A 14,534-nucleotide genomic window follows, 5' to 3' on the forward strand; every position below is an offset into this window, starting at 1 on the left:
GTACAAATATAAATTCGTATTATGAAAAAGAAATGAATGGTTGAAAAATGTGAGTAAAAAATGAATGATACATAACATGTTAATAAAATTGTATCAATATCATTTGCTAGGGTCTTTATGGGATTAGCTTTTACGACAACAGTGATGACAATTAACTTATAAAACCTGTAAAGTTGTTATTGTAAAGTTATATGTTCCTCCAAAACCTTTGGCGCTTTGGACAGTGTAGTACGACGTCCGTATTGGGGCAGCTTGCGAAAGTCAGTGCTGAAACTACGCAATAACGCATAGGTGGCTTGAATCTGAAGCCAGTGCTTCTCCTGACCCTGCTGCTCAAGACGGCAGAGCAAAGTACTGTAGACTTTAGCCAGTCACTGAGCAGAGGGCCGTAGAGTTTACCCAATCACAAAAGCTAGCTCGTCAGATAAAGAGATTTACTCACTTGATGCTGAGTTGCTGACAACCGGAGCAAACTCAGCTCAGTTAGAAAGAAGGTCATTAAAACAGAGGGGAAAAGGGAATATAGTTTAAATACAGAGAATGTACTCTGTCCATGCCTGTCAAAGCATACTCCCTAATCAACAAAATTGAACATATTTTCACAAAACTGATGGAAGAAACATTCAGCTGAGAGGCAGATATAAGTTTTTTTTTAACTTGTTAAGTTAAATGTAAATCAGTGCAAATGTAAATCAGTATAAAATTTGATTTCTCCCCCCGTTGAAACACAGATTATGAGCATTATTCTTATCGAGTCAAAAAGCTTTAACCTTCAAGTTTATACTTGTGAAATTCCTGTGTGTAATTTAAATAGAAAATAATTTTATGCCAAAACAGCTGTATTACAATGTTCTTTCAGTGTTTGAAAAGTGTATCGGCTGAAATGACTCAAAAGAGAAATAGGATTCACTGAAATATTTTAACACAGCAAGCTTTAGGTCTAATTAGCCAAAAAAAGTTATTCAGTATACCCATAAAGAATACTGACGAATCAATATACCTGTAAACAATGCTGACCTATCTGTGATCAGTGGAGTGTAGCTGGTCATTTTAGTTACACCATTTGACATTTATTGGATGCACCAAAATTTTCCAGTGTCAGATTCTACAGACGTTAATACAGGCTCTCTGATTATGATTTGACCTTGATCTTAAGTTTGTATATTTTTCAAATGAACATAATATAACACTTTCATTAATTTCATTTGACCTTGATCTTAAGTTTATATTTTTTTCCAAATGAACATAATATAATACTTTCTTTAATTTCATTTGACCTTGATCTTAAGTTTGTATTTTTTTTCAAATGAACATGTGTAACACATGTATTTGACATAGACACTTACCAAATCTCAAAAATGTCAACAAATGTCAATAATATTACTTGGAGACTCTCTGAACTTTTTAATAGATCGCTGGGTCTGTTATAAGGGCTGTTGTGTGACCAAATATCTGTTTTGTGTCATCATTGCTTGATATTTTGAGATGTTTTAAAACTAATTTCTAGTTTTCAAAAAATGGAAGACTTTCAAACATTGGTGCTATACAACACTTTCTTATGTATTTAGCTGACTGATGTATTGGTTACAGTTAGTTATTTATATAGAGCAGTGTGATATAATGTATTATAAGTAGTTATTTATAGTTATTCATATAGAACAGTGTGATGTAATGTATTATAAGTAGTTATTTATAGTTATTCATGTAGAGCAGTGTGATGTGATGTGTTTATAGATGGTTATTTTATAGTTATTTATACAGTGCAGTGTGATACAATGTATTATAGATGGTTATTTGTAGTTATTTATATAGAGCCGTACGATATATGTTTGGAAACTGAGATATTTTCATGTTTGTCTGCTGTTTTCACACTGTGTGGTTCATTTGGAGCACACCTAAAGGCTACAGCTGAGGACATTTGCTGTCAACATCTACCAACAGACAGTGTTCATGCCTCACAGCTAGCTAGCAGGGAGAAAGGCAAACAGGTCCTCTTTTTCCTCAAATGGAATAGAAAGACAAGGCCAGCGAGATGGAAATGGAGGAGATTCTAGTTGGGGCTGACCATGTTATTGCTGACAGAGCACCATTCCTGTTTGAGAGCAGCCGCTCCCCTAAGGGAGGCAGAAGGGTACAGGTAGGGTTTATGTGAGAACAAGGCCAATGGCACAGGCTCTCATGTTTGGGCAAAGACATGCTGCTGTTTTATATGCGCCTATGTCTTAACAGGTACAGGCATTTTTTGACAGTCTGTCAGAACTCGTGGCGGGGGGGGGGGGGGGGGGGGGGGGGGGGGATAACAATGAAAAGAAATATTTTGGTGTGTGTGAGAGAGAGAGAGAGAGAGAGAGAGTGTGTGTGTGTGAGTGCGTGTGTGTGAGTGGTTAGGTGGATTGAGTGTACATAGATAAAGGACCTGTTTTCAGTCTTCCGATAAATGATTTAACTGTTTTATGTTTGTTACCAACCTTTGCCTTGAGTTGCTTTCATTATACTACCGACCACTCTGTGACCTCTGTGACCTGTGCTGTTCTCCTGCCAAAGCTGTAGACTTGTCCAGTCCTGCAGCTGTAGTGTCAGCATGCTAGCAGTCAGGAAATGTGAAGTGCTTAACACACTGATGTGCAGTAAATGCACTTTTTCATTCCTCATGGGCAGACTGCATTTATTTGACTCATTATTTGGGACAGAACCTTGTGTTGTTTGAAGGGTTTATCAAACATTCCAATGGAAAAGTGCCCTGTTGGTGGTTTAGGACTGAGGGCTAATCTCTCTGGGACACATGTCAGAGCTGTGACAGCCACACTGTACAGTGATGTTCTTTAAACCCTCACACAATCACTATATGGGCTTTGTGGACATGATCTCACATGTTTCGTCCCGTCGGTCCACAGCTCTTTGTTTTAAATTAGGTAATTCTCTGATGCATAAAGGCTAGATTAGCATTTTGAATTGATCTGCTTGTTAGAGGCGTGGAGAGAAAGAGGGGTTTTAATTATACAGTTTCTTTCGTCTTTCCTGCTCCCTGTCTGTTGCTTTCTTTATGCCCCCCTCTCTCTCTTGGTCCATCTCTTTTTCTGTCTCTCTCGTGCTCTCTCTTTGCTCATCTGAGTTGGCTGTTTCACATGCTGCAGGAATGACAATCAAGGGGTTCTGATTGTGTGTGTGTGTGTGTGTGTGTGTGTGTGGAGAGGCAGTCAGGTTTGTGGGTGGGGGGGTGTGGGGGCACTGAAAGGGAAGGGTAGGGGGTGATACGCTAGTCCGATGAATGGGCCTGTTGAGTCGTAGGTAATTTTGGCCTAGTGATAGGCATTCAGTGGGCCTCTCTCTGTTTCTTTCTCTCTCTCCCTGTTTGCTGACTGGGACTTTTTTCTCTCCTCTTCCGCCCTCCCTAGTGCTGCATCGACATTTCTGTCCAACCCCCTCCCCCATCGGCACCCCACACCACAGAGGGATTTATGCCCTGTGACCATGGCAACTACTGAATATGGTCCATGATATGCTGGGGTGGTTTGACGTTAAACTCTTCTATTTTCACTCCATTTCCATGCCTCCAATATTAAAACATTAAAGGCTTTTTGACACTAGCTTGATTTTCAGCTGTATTTGGGCTGCACTCTGTAGGGCTTTGTGGTGAAGGTCTAAATCTGCCAAGAGCTTGTAACAGAACAAGAAAACACTTAAATTAAAGTACAAATACTGAAACCAAACATTCAACTGTAAAGATTAATGCGAGTGGTAGTCCTTCACAGACAGGGGCCACCCAATACAGAACTACAGGTTACATGGGAGACATGTCCAGTTTTACACCCATGCCAAATGTGTGGGAGTGTCCTTTAACCACATTCACCATCACTGCTGACCTCACCCACCTGCTCACACACTAGAGCTCACCATCCTGCTGACTAACTGCTTAGTGCTCTGTGAATCAGGCTGGAGAAGACAGAAAGTTCTGATGTAAATTAGACTGAGTGAGTGCTGCAGGCCAGTCAGAGCGGCCGATTTAAACACATGAACAGTCTCCACACACACAAACACAATACTCTGAGTCAGGCCTGAGACACCATACTTGGCCCAGACAGTTATGGACCGCCTGATAAATGAGGAGGGGGCTTGTAGACATCCCCATTCATTACTACAGGAATTTGCGCTCACTGCTGGGAATTTGTGCACTGGTCACCATGGCCCCTCGTTTTTGCTGACGGGGCACCACTGAACTGTGGAAACTGTGCCCTTGTTAGAGAACACAGGTCCAACGAGCACACAAGGACCTGAGAATCCCACTCAGGCAAGCAAAGCCTCTTCACTTACATTAAGGTTGGCAGGGCGAGGCTCACACTGATATGGAGATGTAGGAATATAGGCAATGCACACAAAGTTGCGGTCACACACACATGCACACACAAACACACACACACACACACACACACACACACACACACACTCTGACACACACATGTGCCATTTCTCTGAGTCTGTAGTTGAAGAAGTGGTTGAGAAAGCACTTCTCTTGATTAGAGCAAACCTCCTATAGACCAGCATTAATGTGATTTAAAAAAAAAAAATCTTTACACACTCTTTACACACTCACCTTTACCTTTTTCAATCAAAATGTACAACATCCACTCCTCTTTATGTCTTACTAGATATTGGGTTTATCAGATTTACAGAGGTTGTGTGAAACACTGCCAGAAGTACGGGACAGTACAGGAAAATAAATGTTGCATGTTACATGCTTAATCTACAAGACTGGAGAGCGAAGGAAAATAAATGTTAAGTGTTACATGTTTAATCTACAGGACGGGAGAGTGAAAGAAAATAAATGTTAAATGTTACGTGCTTACTGCACTGGTTGGAAAAAGTGAAATATAATGCCCTTAGTAGCTCCTTCTTTGCCTTGTGTGGTTTGACAAAAATGAATGTTTGTTAGACAGCAGTAAAGACTCTGTTATACATGATTGTTATATAAATGAACATGTATACACCAGTATGAATGGATGAATGTGTTTATTTTATAATTCATACAGCCGAAGCCTGAAGGCTCAGATGAAGTGGCGTAATTTATCTGGTAGTATAGCCCAGCAGTTTTCAAAGCCTGTCTCCAGCAGAGTGGATTTCTTTTTGTCCTTTGTGGTGGAATATGTAGTCCAGTATGCTGGTGGATGTGTTATAGTGATCTCTGAGTTAACTCCATCCCCAGGGCCCTGTGAAGCTCTAACGAAGACTGAATGCAGTGTCGGGTAACAAATGTAGCCTTACCTTGGTAGAAAACATTGCCTCAAACTAGAGCCAGTCAGTTCCCTGGGTGAAATCCAATGGGTATTTGAGTGCATTGTGTGAGCCCTAACCAAGGGCCAGAAGTGGACAAAGTAAACAACTCCATTACTTGAGTCAAAGTATAGATACTCCTGGTCAAATATTACTCCACTACAAGTAAAAGTTGCTCAGTTCAATTTTTACTTGAGTTAAAGTACTGGAGTACTTGCTTTTAAAAATACTTAAGTATTCAAAAGTACATTTTCTTTTTAATGTCATCGCATTGTTGTATTGTTGCAGCAATGCATTTACAGAGTCTAATGACTCTGAAACAACCTACTGAATGCACTGACTTGCTTGTAGAACCTGTAGAATAAAAAGCTTGTGGAATATGCTACAAAGCCTATAGAAACACAGTTGAACCAAATGCTTCCTCTATAAAAGACAGTGTATAGCTTCAATTAAACAGGCACTAGGTTAACTCAGATTGGCCTTAAAAGGATAAACACATCATAATGTTGTAGACTAGGTTAATTTTACTTCTACTACATAGCATTGTCTGAAATGTGAAACAGCTGGATGACCATCGTCACCGCTTGATTCCCGCCCCCCTCGTCTTATTGGGACCGTGTCCTACGTGAATCCGCTGACCTTACAGATATTACTGTGTTTACCTGACAAGATTAAAACATATATTTCTGAAAGGATTTTTGTCAGTAATGTTAACTCTGAATTTTCGCTAGCTAACTATTAGTATGCGTCAGCAGTGGATTCACACAGGACCTGGTGTTATGCCCCAAATGGTTTTCAAGTCAGTTGATTTCAAAAAGTTGATTTAAAAAATCTCAGACATGGACTTAAGATATGGCCATGGCTGCTCTGGTGAGGAACCTTTATCTTTATCATCTTTATCTTCCACTGTAGTAGCCATGAGTAAAACCGCCAAGTCCAGTTGTTAAAAAAAATGCAGCATGCACTTCACTGACAGCATTGGAGTAGTTTACTGTGATTGGTTTTTCCCCTGTGATGAACACAATATGGCCTATCGCATTTTAGAAAAGAAAATTTGTCTGCTGACTTCAAAGCTATGCGTTAAAGTAACAAGTAATGAGAACCTTCATAGAAATGTAGTGAAGTGAAAAATACAAAATTTGTATTTCAAATGTAGTGGAGTAAAAGTCATAAGTTTCCAAAAAAGATAACACTCAAGTAAAGTACAGATACTCAAAAAATGTACTTAAGTACAGTACTCAAGTATATGTACTTCGTTACTGTCCACCCCTGCCAAGGGCACACTGAAGTCGTTCATTACTGCTCTTGTATGGTCTGTTCGCACACAACACACAACACACAACACACAACACCATCAAGTAGTGCATGTCTGTGTGTGTCTGTCTGTCTGTCTGTATGTGTGTCTGTGTTAAATAGTGTTCAAATTTGTAATCAAGTTTGATGTGTCTTTTGAAATACACCATATTCGAAAAAATAAAGATGATATTTTTCCTGAGATGAACCACAGTAACACATGAAAATGCAGCATGCGTCTGTGTAAGTGTGTTAGTGTGTGAGGGATGCTGACGGGCCGGTTTGGTGTGAAGAGAGTCAGTATAGCATGGTTAGTCAGAAGGCAAACACAGATTCCTCCATCAGGCTAAAGGCTTTGGTTGTGTCAGTTTGGAGTCCCTGTTATACACACACACACACACACACGCACACACACACACACACACTTCTATACACACTCTGTTATACACACACACTCAGCCCTTAACCTAACATTTATTTTGTTCATCCAGGTTAGGTCAGGCTTAGGGCAAAGGTCAAGGTTAGGATTGGGGCCAGGGTCAGGGTTGACTCTCACCCAGAGGGCAGCTGATTCTTGTGTGTCTGCCCTCATTCTAACCGCCCTGTTTAAACAAGCCTTCTGAGAGAGAGAATGCGCGAGCCAGTTGTCTCTATAGCCCAGGTACTACAGACAGAAATCTAATTTACATCAGACATTCCTATGCATATTGATGCATTTAACAGAGCCGCCTACATGCTCCAGTGCAGTCCTGGGACTGATGTGTAACAAGGGAACAGGGAACTCCACATAATAAGAGTACAGTAGCTATGTGTGAATGCACAACATTCTGTATGTACATGGGGCTGCTGCGGTATAAAAAGTTCCTTACCGCAGTCTTCAGAGAATGCTGACCTTGCGGTTTGCAGTAATACTGCAACCAGGCCCCCCTGTGTTTAATTATTCATCCATTTGATGTTACTTGTCCCTTAATATGTTGAAAATCGACACTTGACCGCATCTATTCACCTGCCACTGTTGGTAAAAACAAAGACGCTGTAAGCAAAGCGTCTACTGCCACTTACCTCCTTGTCTCCATTTTGACAAATTTGCAAGAAAATAAACACTTTTTGCGTGTTTTCACTTCTCACGTGTTGTTTCGTGAGTATAGGAATAAAATACTCTGTCAGTGATCCCTCCCAGGTGACAGATCTGGTAATGTGTGAACCCTTGTCTGTGCTCAGTTGTGCAGTGTGCACACCACAACACTGACAAGACAAACATCAAATTACAAGAACGAATGTTGTGTAATTTGAGCAGTTCCGCGATTTTAGAGCTTTTAAGGTTGTGTAGTATGAACCTGGCTTTAGCTCGCTTCACTGATACCTTTTTACCACAAATGCGATATACTGCCTCTTCTATATTGACTGGTTTCCCCTTGTCATTGGGTTCAAACCCAAAATGTGCCCAAACTGTGTTTTATAAAATAAACACATTTGGCTTTGCAGCGAGAAACATCGTTTCTACTGTTTTATCGCTTTCAAAAGACAAAAATTCATCGATTCAGCTCAAGGCCGTTGCCTAGGCTAATTGTTTATTCATGGTGTGCATTTCAAACACCATATGAAATGCTAAATATTTGGTTGATTAACTATTTCTTTAGTTATAAGTTATTACACACATTTTAAGATATTTTTACGTGAATTTTGTTATGCATTATAATTAATAAACATGGGTATAGACAGGGGTTCTCATAAATTGAATGTTTTCCTCCATAACATTATTTGTTGACAGTTGCAGTTGCTCACTAGTTTTCAACACCAGACTTGCAAACCTCTTATCCCCAGTGTCAGTCCTCTCGATTGATTTGATTAGTCAGTCGACCAGAAGGTTATAATGACGTGATGTGCTTGCTGGTGTATGCTCAAAGGTATGGGCGTTTCAAAATTGTTTTCTCATTCTCGTGTGGAGAATGCGTGTACTGTGGACGTGATCCTTTTCAAAACTGATAGAAAAAAGTGAGTTTTCCAAAATATGCGAATACGTGTAGACAAGGCCACAGACTACTCCAAAAGCTACATGAGGATGGCAGCATTCTCAGATAAGGGGGAAAACAAAGTTGTTATGGCGGCAATCGCAGTGACAAGCTCAACACTGTGGTACACCTTCTAATACCACGGTATGGTGGTGATGTGGTTGTTGTTGCAGCCCTATATGTACACAGCGTTTACAGGTCTCCCCAGGGTGGACTTTACCAATGCTGCTTAATAACTCACTGCACAGTCACTCAGTTTAGCTGGAACCATCATCCTAACCTCCAACCTACATCACAACTGCTCTCTTTCGTTATGCTATATTTTGTCATTTGATGTAGTTTCTCATTTTAGTGGGTTTGCACACAGGTATCGGGACATGACTGCAGATTCCAGCCAAATTATTACAGAGGAACAGTATGTTTGCTCAACAGGGATCCAGCATAGTCCTGCCACACGATAGCATGAGGCCACCGCCACACTTAGGCAGATGATTATTTGTTTACATGTTAGCAACATTCAGTAATGATCTTGTGATCAGATGCTGTAGGGAAGGACAGGGTAGGAAAGCAATGTTAAGTCAGCTCTGTCAGTGTTTATGCCGTCCTGTTAAATTTACACAGGTAAATGGACTGCAGTACTGCACACGTGGACAGACTGTGTTGTCTTACAGTATCTAAGTATATAACTTTAATGTCTGAACACACAGGCATTACATTACACACACTTCCTTTTAGTTAAGGCATTACCTGTCTCCAGTAGAAAATATAAATCCACCCATTCATATAATCTTTAATGTCTGTGGAGGCTCAGCCTGTTTGCAGTGTACGGTAAAAGCCTTTTAAAGTGGGAAGGGAGTGTTAATAGTGAAAGGGATGGCATTGATGTAGTGTTTCTCTGACGCTGAATCATTTCCATAGGGAATTGTCATGTGTCCGTCACTCTTCCATTTGTGACGGAGTTACTGTCTGTGCGTCCGTCAGCTGAAGTAGGGGTGGAGTTAAAGTTTCATTTTGGCTGAAAGCTCCGAACTGTGATCAGGCCTTGAGACTGTGTGGAGTGCTGTTGTTACTCAGACTGGCAGAATGTTTTTGAGCAGACTGTTTGTCTGAGACTGTTGAGAGACACTTGTGTGGTAAAATAGGTTTCTGTGTAAAGGAAAAGGAGGAAAATTGGAGGGAACTTCAGAAAGAGTTGCAGAAACATCTAGAACTGTGAATGACAATATAAAACATTATGCTTTTGTTTGACACTTTTCGTCTTGTTTTGACCTATTTTAAATTGATTCCTCACATCATGTGTTGCCTAAACAAGACTACACTAGACATATTAACATAATAATTGCTCTAATGTGTACCCTACCCTAGAGGTATTAACATAAGAATTACTCTGTCATGTTTAATAGATTTCCTGTGTAACTGTGTAAAGTATCTCCTATAGCCATGACTGTGGAAAGCTCAAACGTCTATGTTTTTACATGGTTCCACATGAGCAGCAAGGAGTGTGTGTGTGTGTGTGTGTGTGTGTGTGTGTGTGTGTGTGTGTGTCTTCCAGCCTCCACAGCCACTCACCTAGAAAGTAAACCAATGTCAGAGCACTGCCTAAGAGCTGATTCATTAAGCTGACAGCTAGTGTGTGTGTGTGTGTGTGTGTGTGTGAGAGAGAGAGAGACAGAGACAGAGAGACGGAGAAAGAGGGTGTGTGAATGTGTTGTATGCGAGTGCATGTATCTGTATATGTAGTGTCACATTCACCAGACTCTTTCTAGTGACAAAGAGCCAAAGACACAGTTGCACATTGACCCATCTCACCAAAGGAACAGCCAAAGATAGAGTTACACACTGACCAGTCGTCCTAAAGGAACAGCCAAAGACAGTTACAGACTGATGCATTTTCCCAAAGGAACAGCCAAAAATAGAGTTACACTGACCTATTATCCCAAAGGAACAGCCAAAGACACAGATGCACACTGACCACTAATTGAGTTTTCACTAATTACAAGTTTATTCCACCCTAAATCAATCCAAATGATGTTGTGCCTGGTTTCTTAATGCAGGCTGAGTGGCTGATTCTTTGAGAAGATGCTGCATCTTGCTCTGAATTTGAGCTCTCCTTGTTATAATGCAGCTCATGCAGCTCCATGGCAGCAAACGCTCCCCAGTTCCCCTCTTTCTCTCCTTTCAAACACTCCCCAGTTCCCTTCTTTCTCTCCTTTCAAGGCATACCTGCTTTAAGGAATACTCCAGGGCCACAGTCAGAAATGCATTATGAATGAAGATAGACAGTCTCTTACCTACTCTGCCTTTCTCAGAGCAGTCTTTAAAGAGCTTTCTCTGTGTTTATCTCCTTAAAATTTGAAAGACATACATGCATCAGCATACACTCATCTGACACACACATGCACGCACACATGCACGCATATGCACACACACACACACACACACACACACACACACACACACACACATACACACACACAGACACACACAGTTTTTCACTCATAGCTGTCTGAATTGTTGAAATGACTTTTTGTCTGTTTCTCTCTCCCTCTCTCTCTCTCTAGTGAAGTTTTTGGACTGCAGCAGAGGGAGTCAGCCACGGTTTGAATGCAGTAATCCAACAGATTTTCGAATAGAAACAGATGGAGTGCTGTATGCCCTGCATCCACTGCACCTGTCCCCCTCCCAACCACTGGTCCTGGTCATTAAAGCGTGGGACGACCTCTCACGGAGACAGTGGCTGACTGAAGTGCGACTCTATCCCTCACCCAGTCGGACAGCAGAGGTACTGAACACAGCAAAACAAAAATAACACATACACATCTCTCCTGGATTCTGGCCTGGGAGTTAAAAAATCTGTTTCCTTGTCCATCAGGTGAAGTTTAATACAAACTGAAAGAATTTCACGGTGAGGACAGTCAGGCACTTGGAGGATCAGTTAGTGTGTGTTGTGCTGGCACAATGTGTGTTCCACTCATCAGCATATATAATCTGTTGAATTCAAATTATGGATACTGTGTTTGTGGAGGGGCGTGGGAGCTTTGGTAACAAGAATCCAGACTCTAGATTCTAGAGTGACATTTTGCCAGCTGCTGTAATGTTTTCTAAGTCTTTTGTGGAGTTGGAGAGATATCACTGTGTTCTTGAGCTGCCTGCCATGCGGCCGCAGTTCGGTGCCTCTTGCTCTGAGGCATGGGGTGCTCACAGACAATTTGTTGGCTAAACAGAAACAGGTGTTCCATGAGACGAGATGGATGCTCCTTAATTAAAACATAATGTGTTAGTTTATGGCCGAGTGCAAACACACACTCGACATGGTCACTGGGTACTGGGAACAGATGCAAACTGGATAAATGGATTTCATTCAGTCTCTGTGTATCCTGTGACAATCCCCAGATGGTCCTGACAGCTGTGCTTCCCTTAACCACCATGCTTCACACTCCCATCTTAACTGCAAATGGAAACATTAATTCAGTATCTATGATATGAAAATGTTTTTATCTGTTATTTTCATGCCCACCTGTTCATATTCTAGAGCATGCTAGAATACGAATTTTACCATATTCTAGAGCATGCTAGAATACGAGTTTTATCATATTCTAGAGCATGTTAGAATACAAGTTTTATCATATTCTAGAGCATTCTTACTCGTGGAAGCAGACTCCTGCTGAGCAGTTTGCCGTCCGAGTGGTGTTTTTAGCAAAGGCTAGAAAAGGCGGTCTGATGTAAAGATGCAATAAGAGTTAAGTAAAACATTATCCAAGCCCTGATCTTATGTTCCTGTAAACCACTGCTTTTAAGTGGTGCAAATTATGTGTTGTTACAGTGTTCCAAGGAAGTATGTACAGGGATTTACAGCTGCCTCTCACTCTTTCTCTCTCTCTCTCTCTCGCTCTCTCGCTCTCTCTCTCTCTCTCTCTCTCTCTCTCTCTCTCTCTCTCTCTCTCTCTCTCTCTCTCTCTCTCTCTCTGGACGGTTGTGATTCTCCACGGCTCTGGCTGATGAGGTACTTTACTGTTGTTCTCTGAGGTTGTATATTTAGAGCTTGTCCCATAACATTATTACAAGGCAGTTGTTGTCATTCAGACACGGGCGTGACAGGACACGGCAGTGTAAGGTGTTTTCGGCCTCTGATTTTTTGCCAGGAAAAAGACCACTATGTTAAAGCTCTTTTTCCGCAGAGCCCAAAAGATAATTTATCTACATCAAAAAATATGCTTTCTGTTTTCACCCCTTATCAAAGTCATCTTTATTAGAATCAGTGCTGGGAGTTTTGTGTGTGTCTGTGTGTGTGCATGTGTGTGAAAGTCATGATTAATAATCCTCACTACCGTAAAGTACATCGTGCTTTCTGATTGGTTCAGCAATCAGGTTCTTCAGTATACAGTGCCAGCACACAGAGCCACAGGGAATGGACCAATCGACGGCGAGAAACGATTTCTTTGGCGTTGTTTACCTGACTGCCCTCCCTCCCACAGGTCATCACTTCTCCACAGCCATCAGTCCTGTTACTTCAGATCCAAAACAGCCCGCCTCAGAATACCCACACCCTAACAATCTGGAGGCTTCTTGGTCGTCTGAAGCTGAAGGAGTTGTAAAGAAATTTCTATGACATTATAGAAGAGTGCTCCTCAGGGAGAATGATGGAGTAGAGCGATGTTTGTCAACTGACTGATGTGTCAGAGAAGGTGAATTATCATGGAGCGTGTTTGTCAGAGATGAGCTTCAGCAGGCAGGAGATTGCTGTTAAAATATCAGCCCAGAGGTTTAGACTGAAGTGGCAGAGTGAAGACCAAATTACTGCTTTAATCAGGGCATGGGTATAAGCATAACTCTCTACTCTGCCCCACTGTTTCAGCTGCTTCAGAGAGAAAAAGAAGATCTGGAAAGTAAAACAGGCTATACCACAGGCTCAGAGGTGCTCAGTGGGTTAACGGTTCTGTACTCAGGGAAAAAAAAAAATGTTCAGCATTAATGACATTTCACCACCACACAGTTAAACACAGCTTGAGAGCTCTCTCTCTGAACATTTGTGTACGTGTGTTTATACACACACACACACACATTGTGGATGAAAAAGACATAAACAGGAGCGTGTGTTATGAAATAAGAACCTCTGGCTTTTGCTAAGCGGAGCGCATTGCACTGTTTTTTTTTTTTAACTTCAAATTCAAAACCATATTCGACATCATTAAAGAACTCAAAACAACAAACAATCATCCATAAATGACAACAGACAACATCCATATCAGACTAATCAGACTCATCTTAGTAGTTACAGTTCTGGCACACAGTGTTAGGGTTCAGGATGCTAGGGTACAGAGGGCCAGCAAATCACATCAAGACTTAGTTCTTCCGACAGATGTCATCTTTAGTACTGGACGTGTGTCAGACAGGCCTGTGTGAGTGTGTTAAATGTGTGGTTGTTGTTGCTGATGCTGTTTTAAATAGTTCAAGCCTTGGGTCAGATGTTAACAGTATTTACAGTACAAGGTTGCTTGCATTGATTTTTTCTTTTCCCTGAACATTTCAGCCTTGAAAGAGCTTTTTTACCTGTCCCATGTCCATTGGTCCATCTGGGAGAGATGTTGCCCAGTTTAGCCAAACCTAACCCTGGGAGTACTGTGTTAAAGAGACATATTAACACCAATAAATAAACACCAATGTAAGCTGTGAAACCAGTGACACAGAGACCTTGTGTGAGGCTTTGTTTCATTGGCTTTTCACTCTGTGTGTCTTCAGTCTCTTACACCCCCTCTCCATTGTCCCCATGTGCAGGGGGGGGCCAAGGTTCTGCCAGAGATCATCATCCCGTCCCAGGAGCAGGATGGCAGGAGCGGCAGTGGAGTGCAGTTGAAACGCATGAAGAGAGACTGGGTCATTCCCCCCATCAACGTCCCCGAAAACTCCAGAGGTCCTTTCCCCCAGGAGCTAGTCCGGGTAAGGTGTCTGATTCACTCACAA

The 14,534-nt window shown here is 41.5% G+C and overlaps 1 protein-coding gene across 1 annotated transcript in view; it reads left to right on the forward strand.

The window, feature by feature from the left end:
• Positions 1-14,534, forward strand: part of LOC115812348 (cadherin-2) — an 85,414-nt gene that overhangs the window by 41,056 nt on the left and 29,824 nt on the right. The window contains exons 4-5 of the mRNA XM_030774830.1: positions 11,135-11,355; positions 14,313-14,510. Coding sequence (XP_030630690.1) covers positions 11,135-11,355; positions 14,313-14,510 — 419 coding nt within the window. The remainder of the gene's footprint in view (positions 1-11,134; positions 11,356-14,312; positions 14,511-14,534) is intronic.

This window comes from Chanos chanos, chromosome 5, assembly GCF_902362185.1.
Source record: "Chanos chanos chromosome 5, fChaCha1.1, whole genome shotgun sequence".
NCBI classification, from domain to species: Eukaryota; Metazoa; Chordata; class Actinopteri; order Gonorynchiformes; family Chanidae; genus Chanos; species Chanos chanos.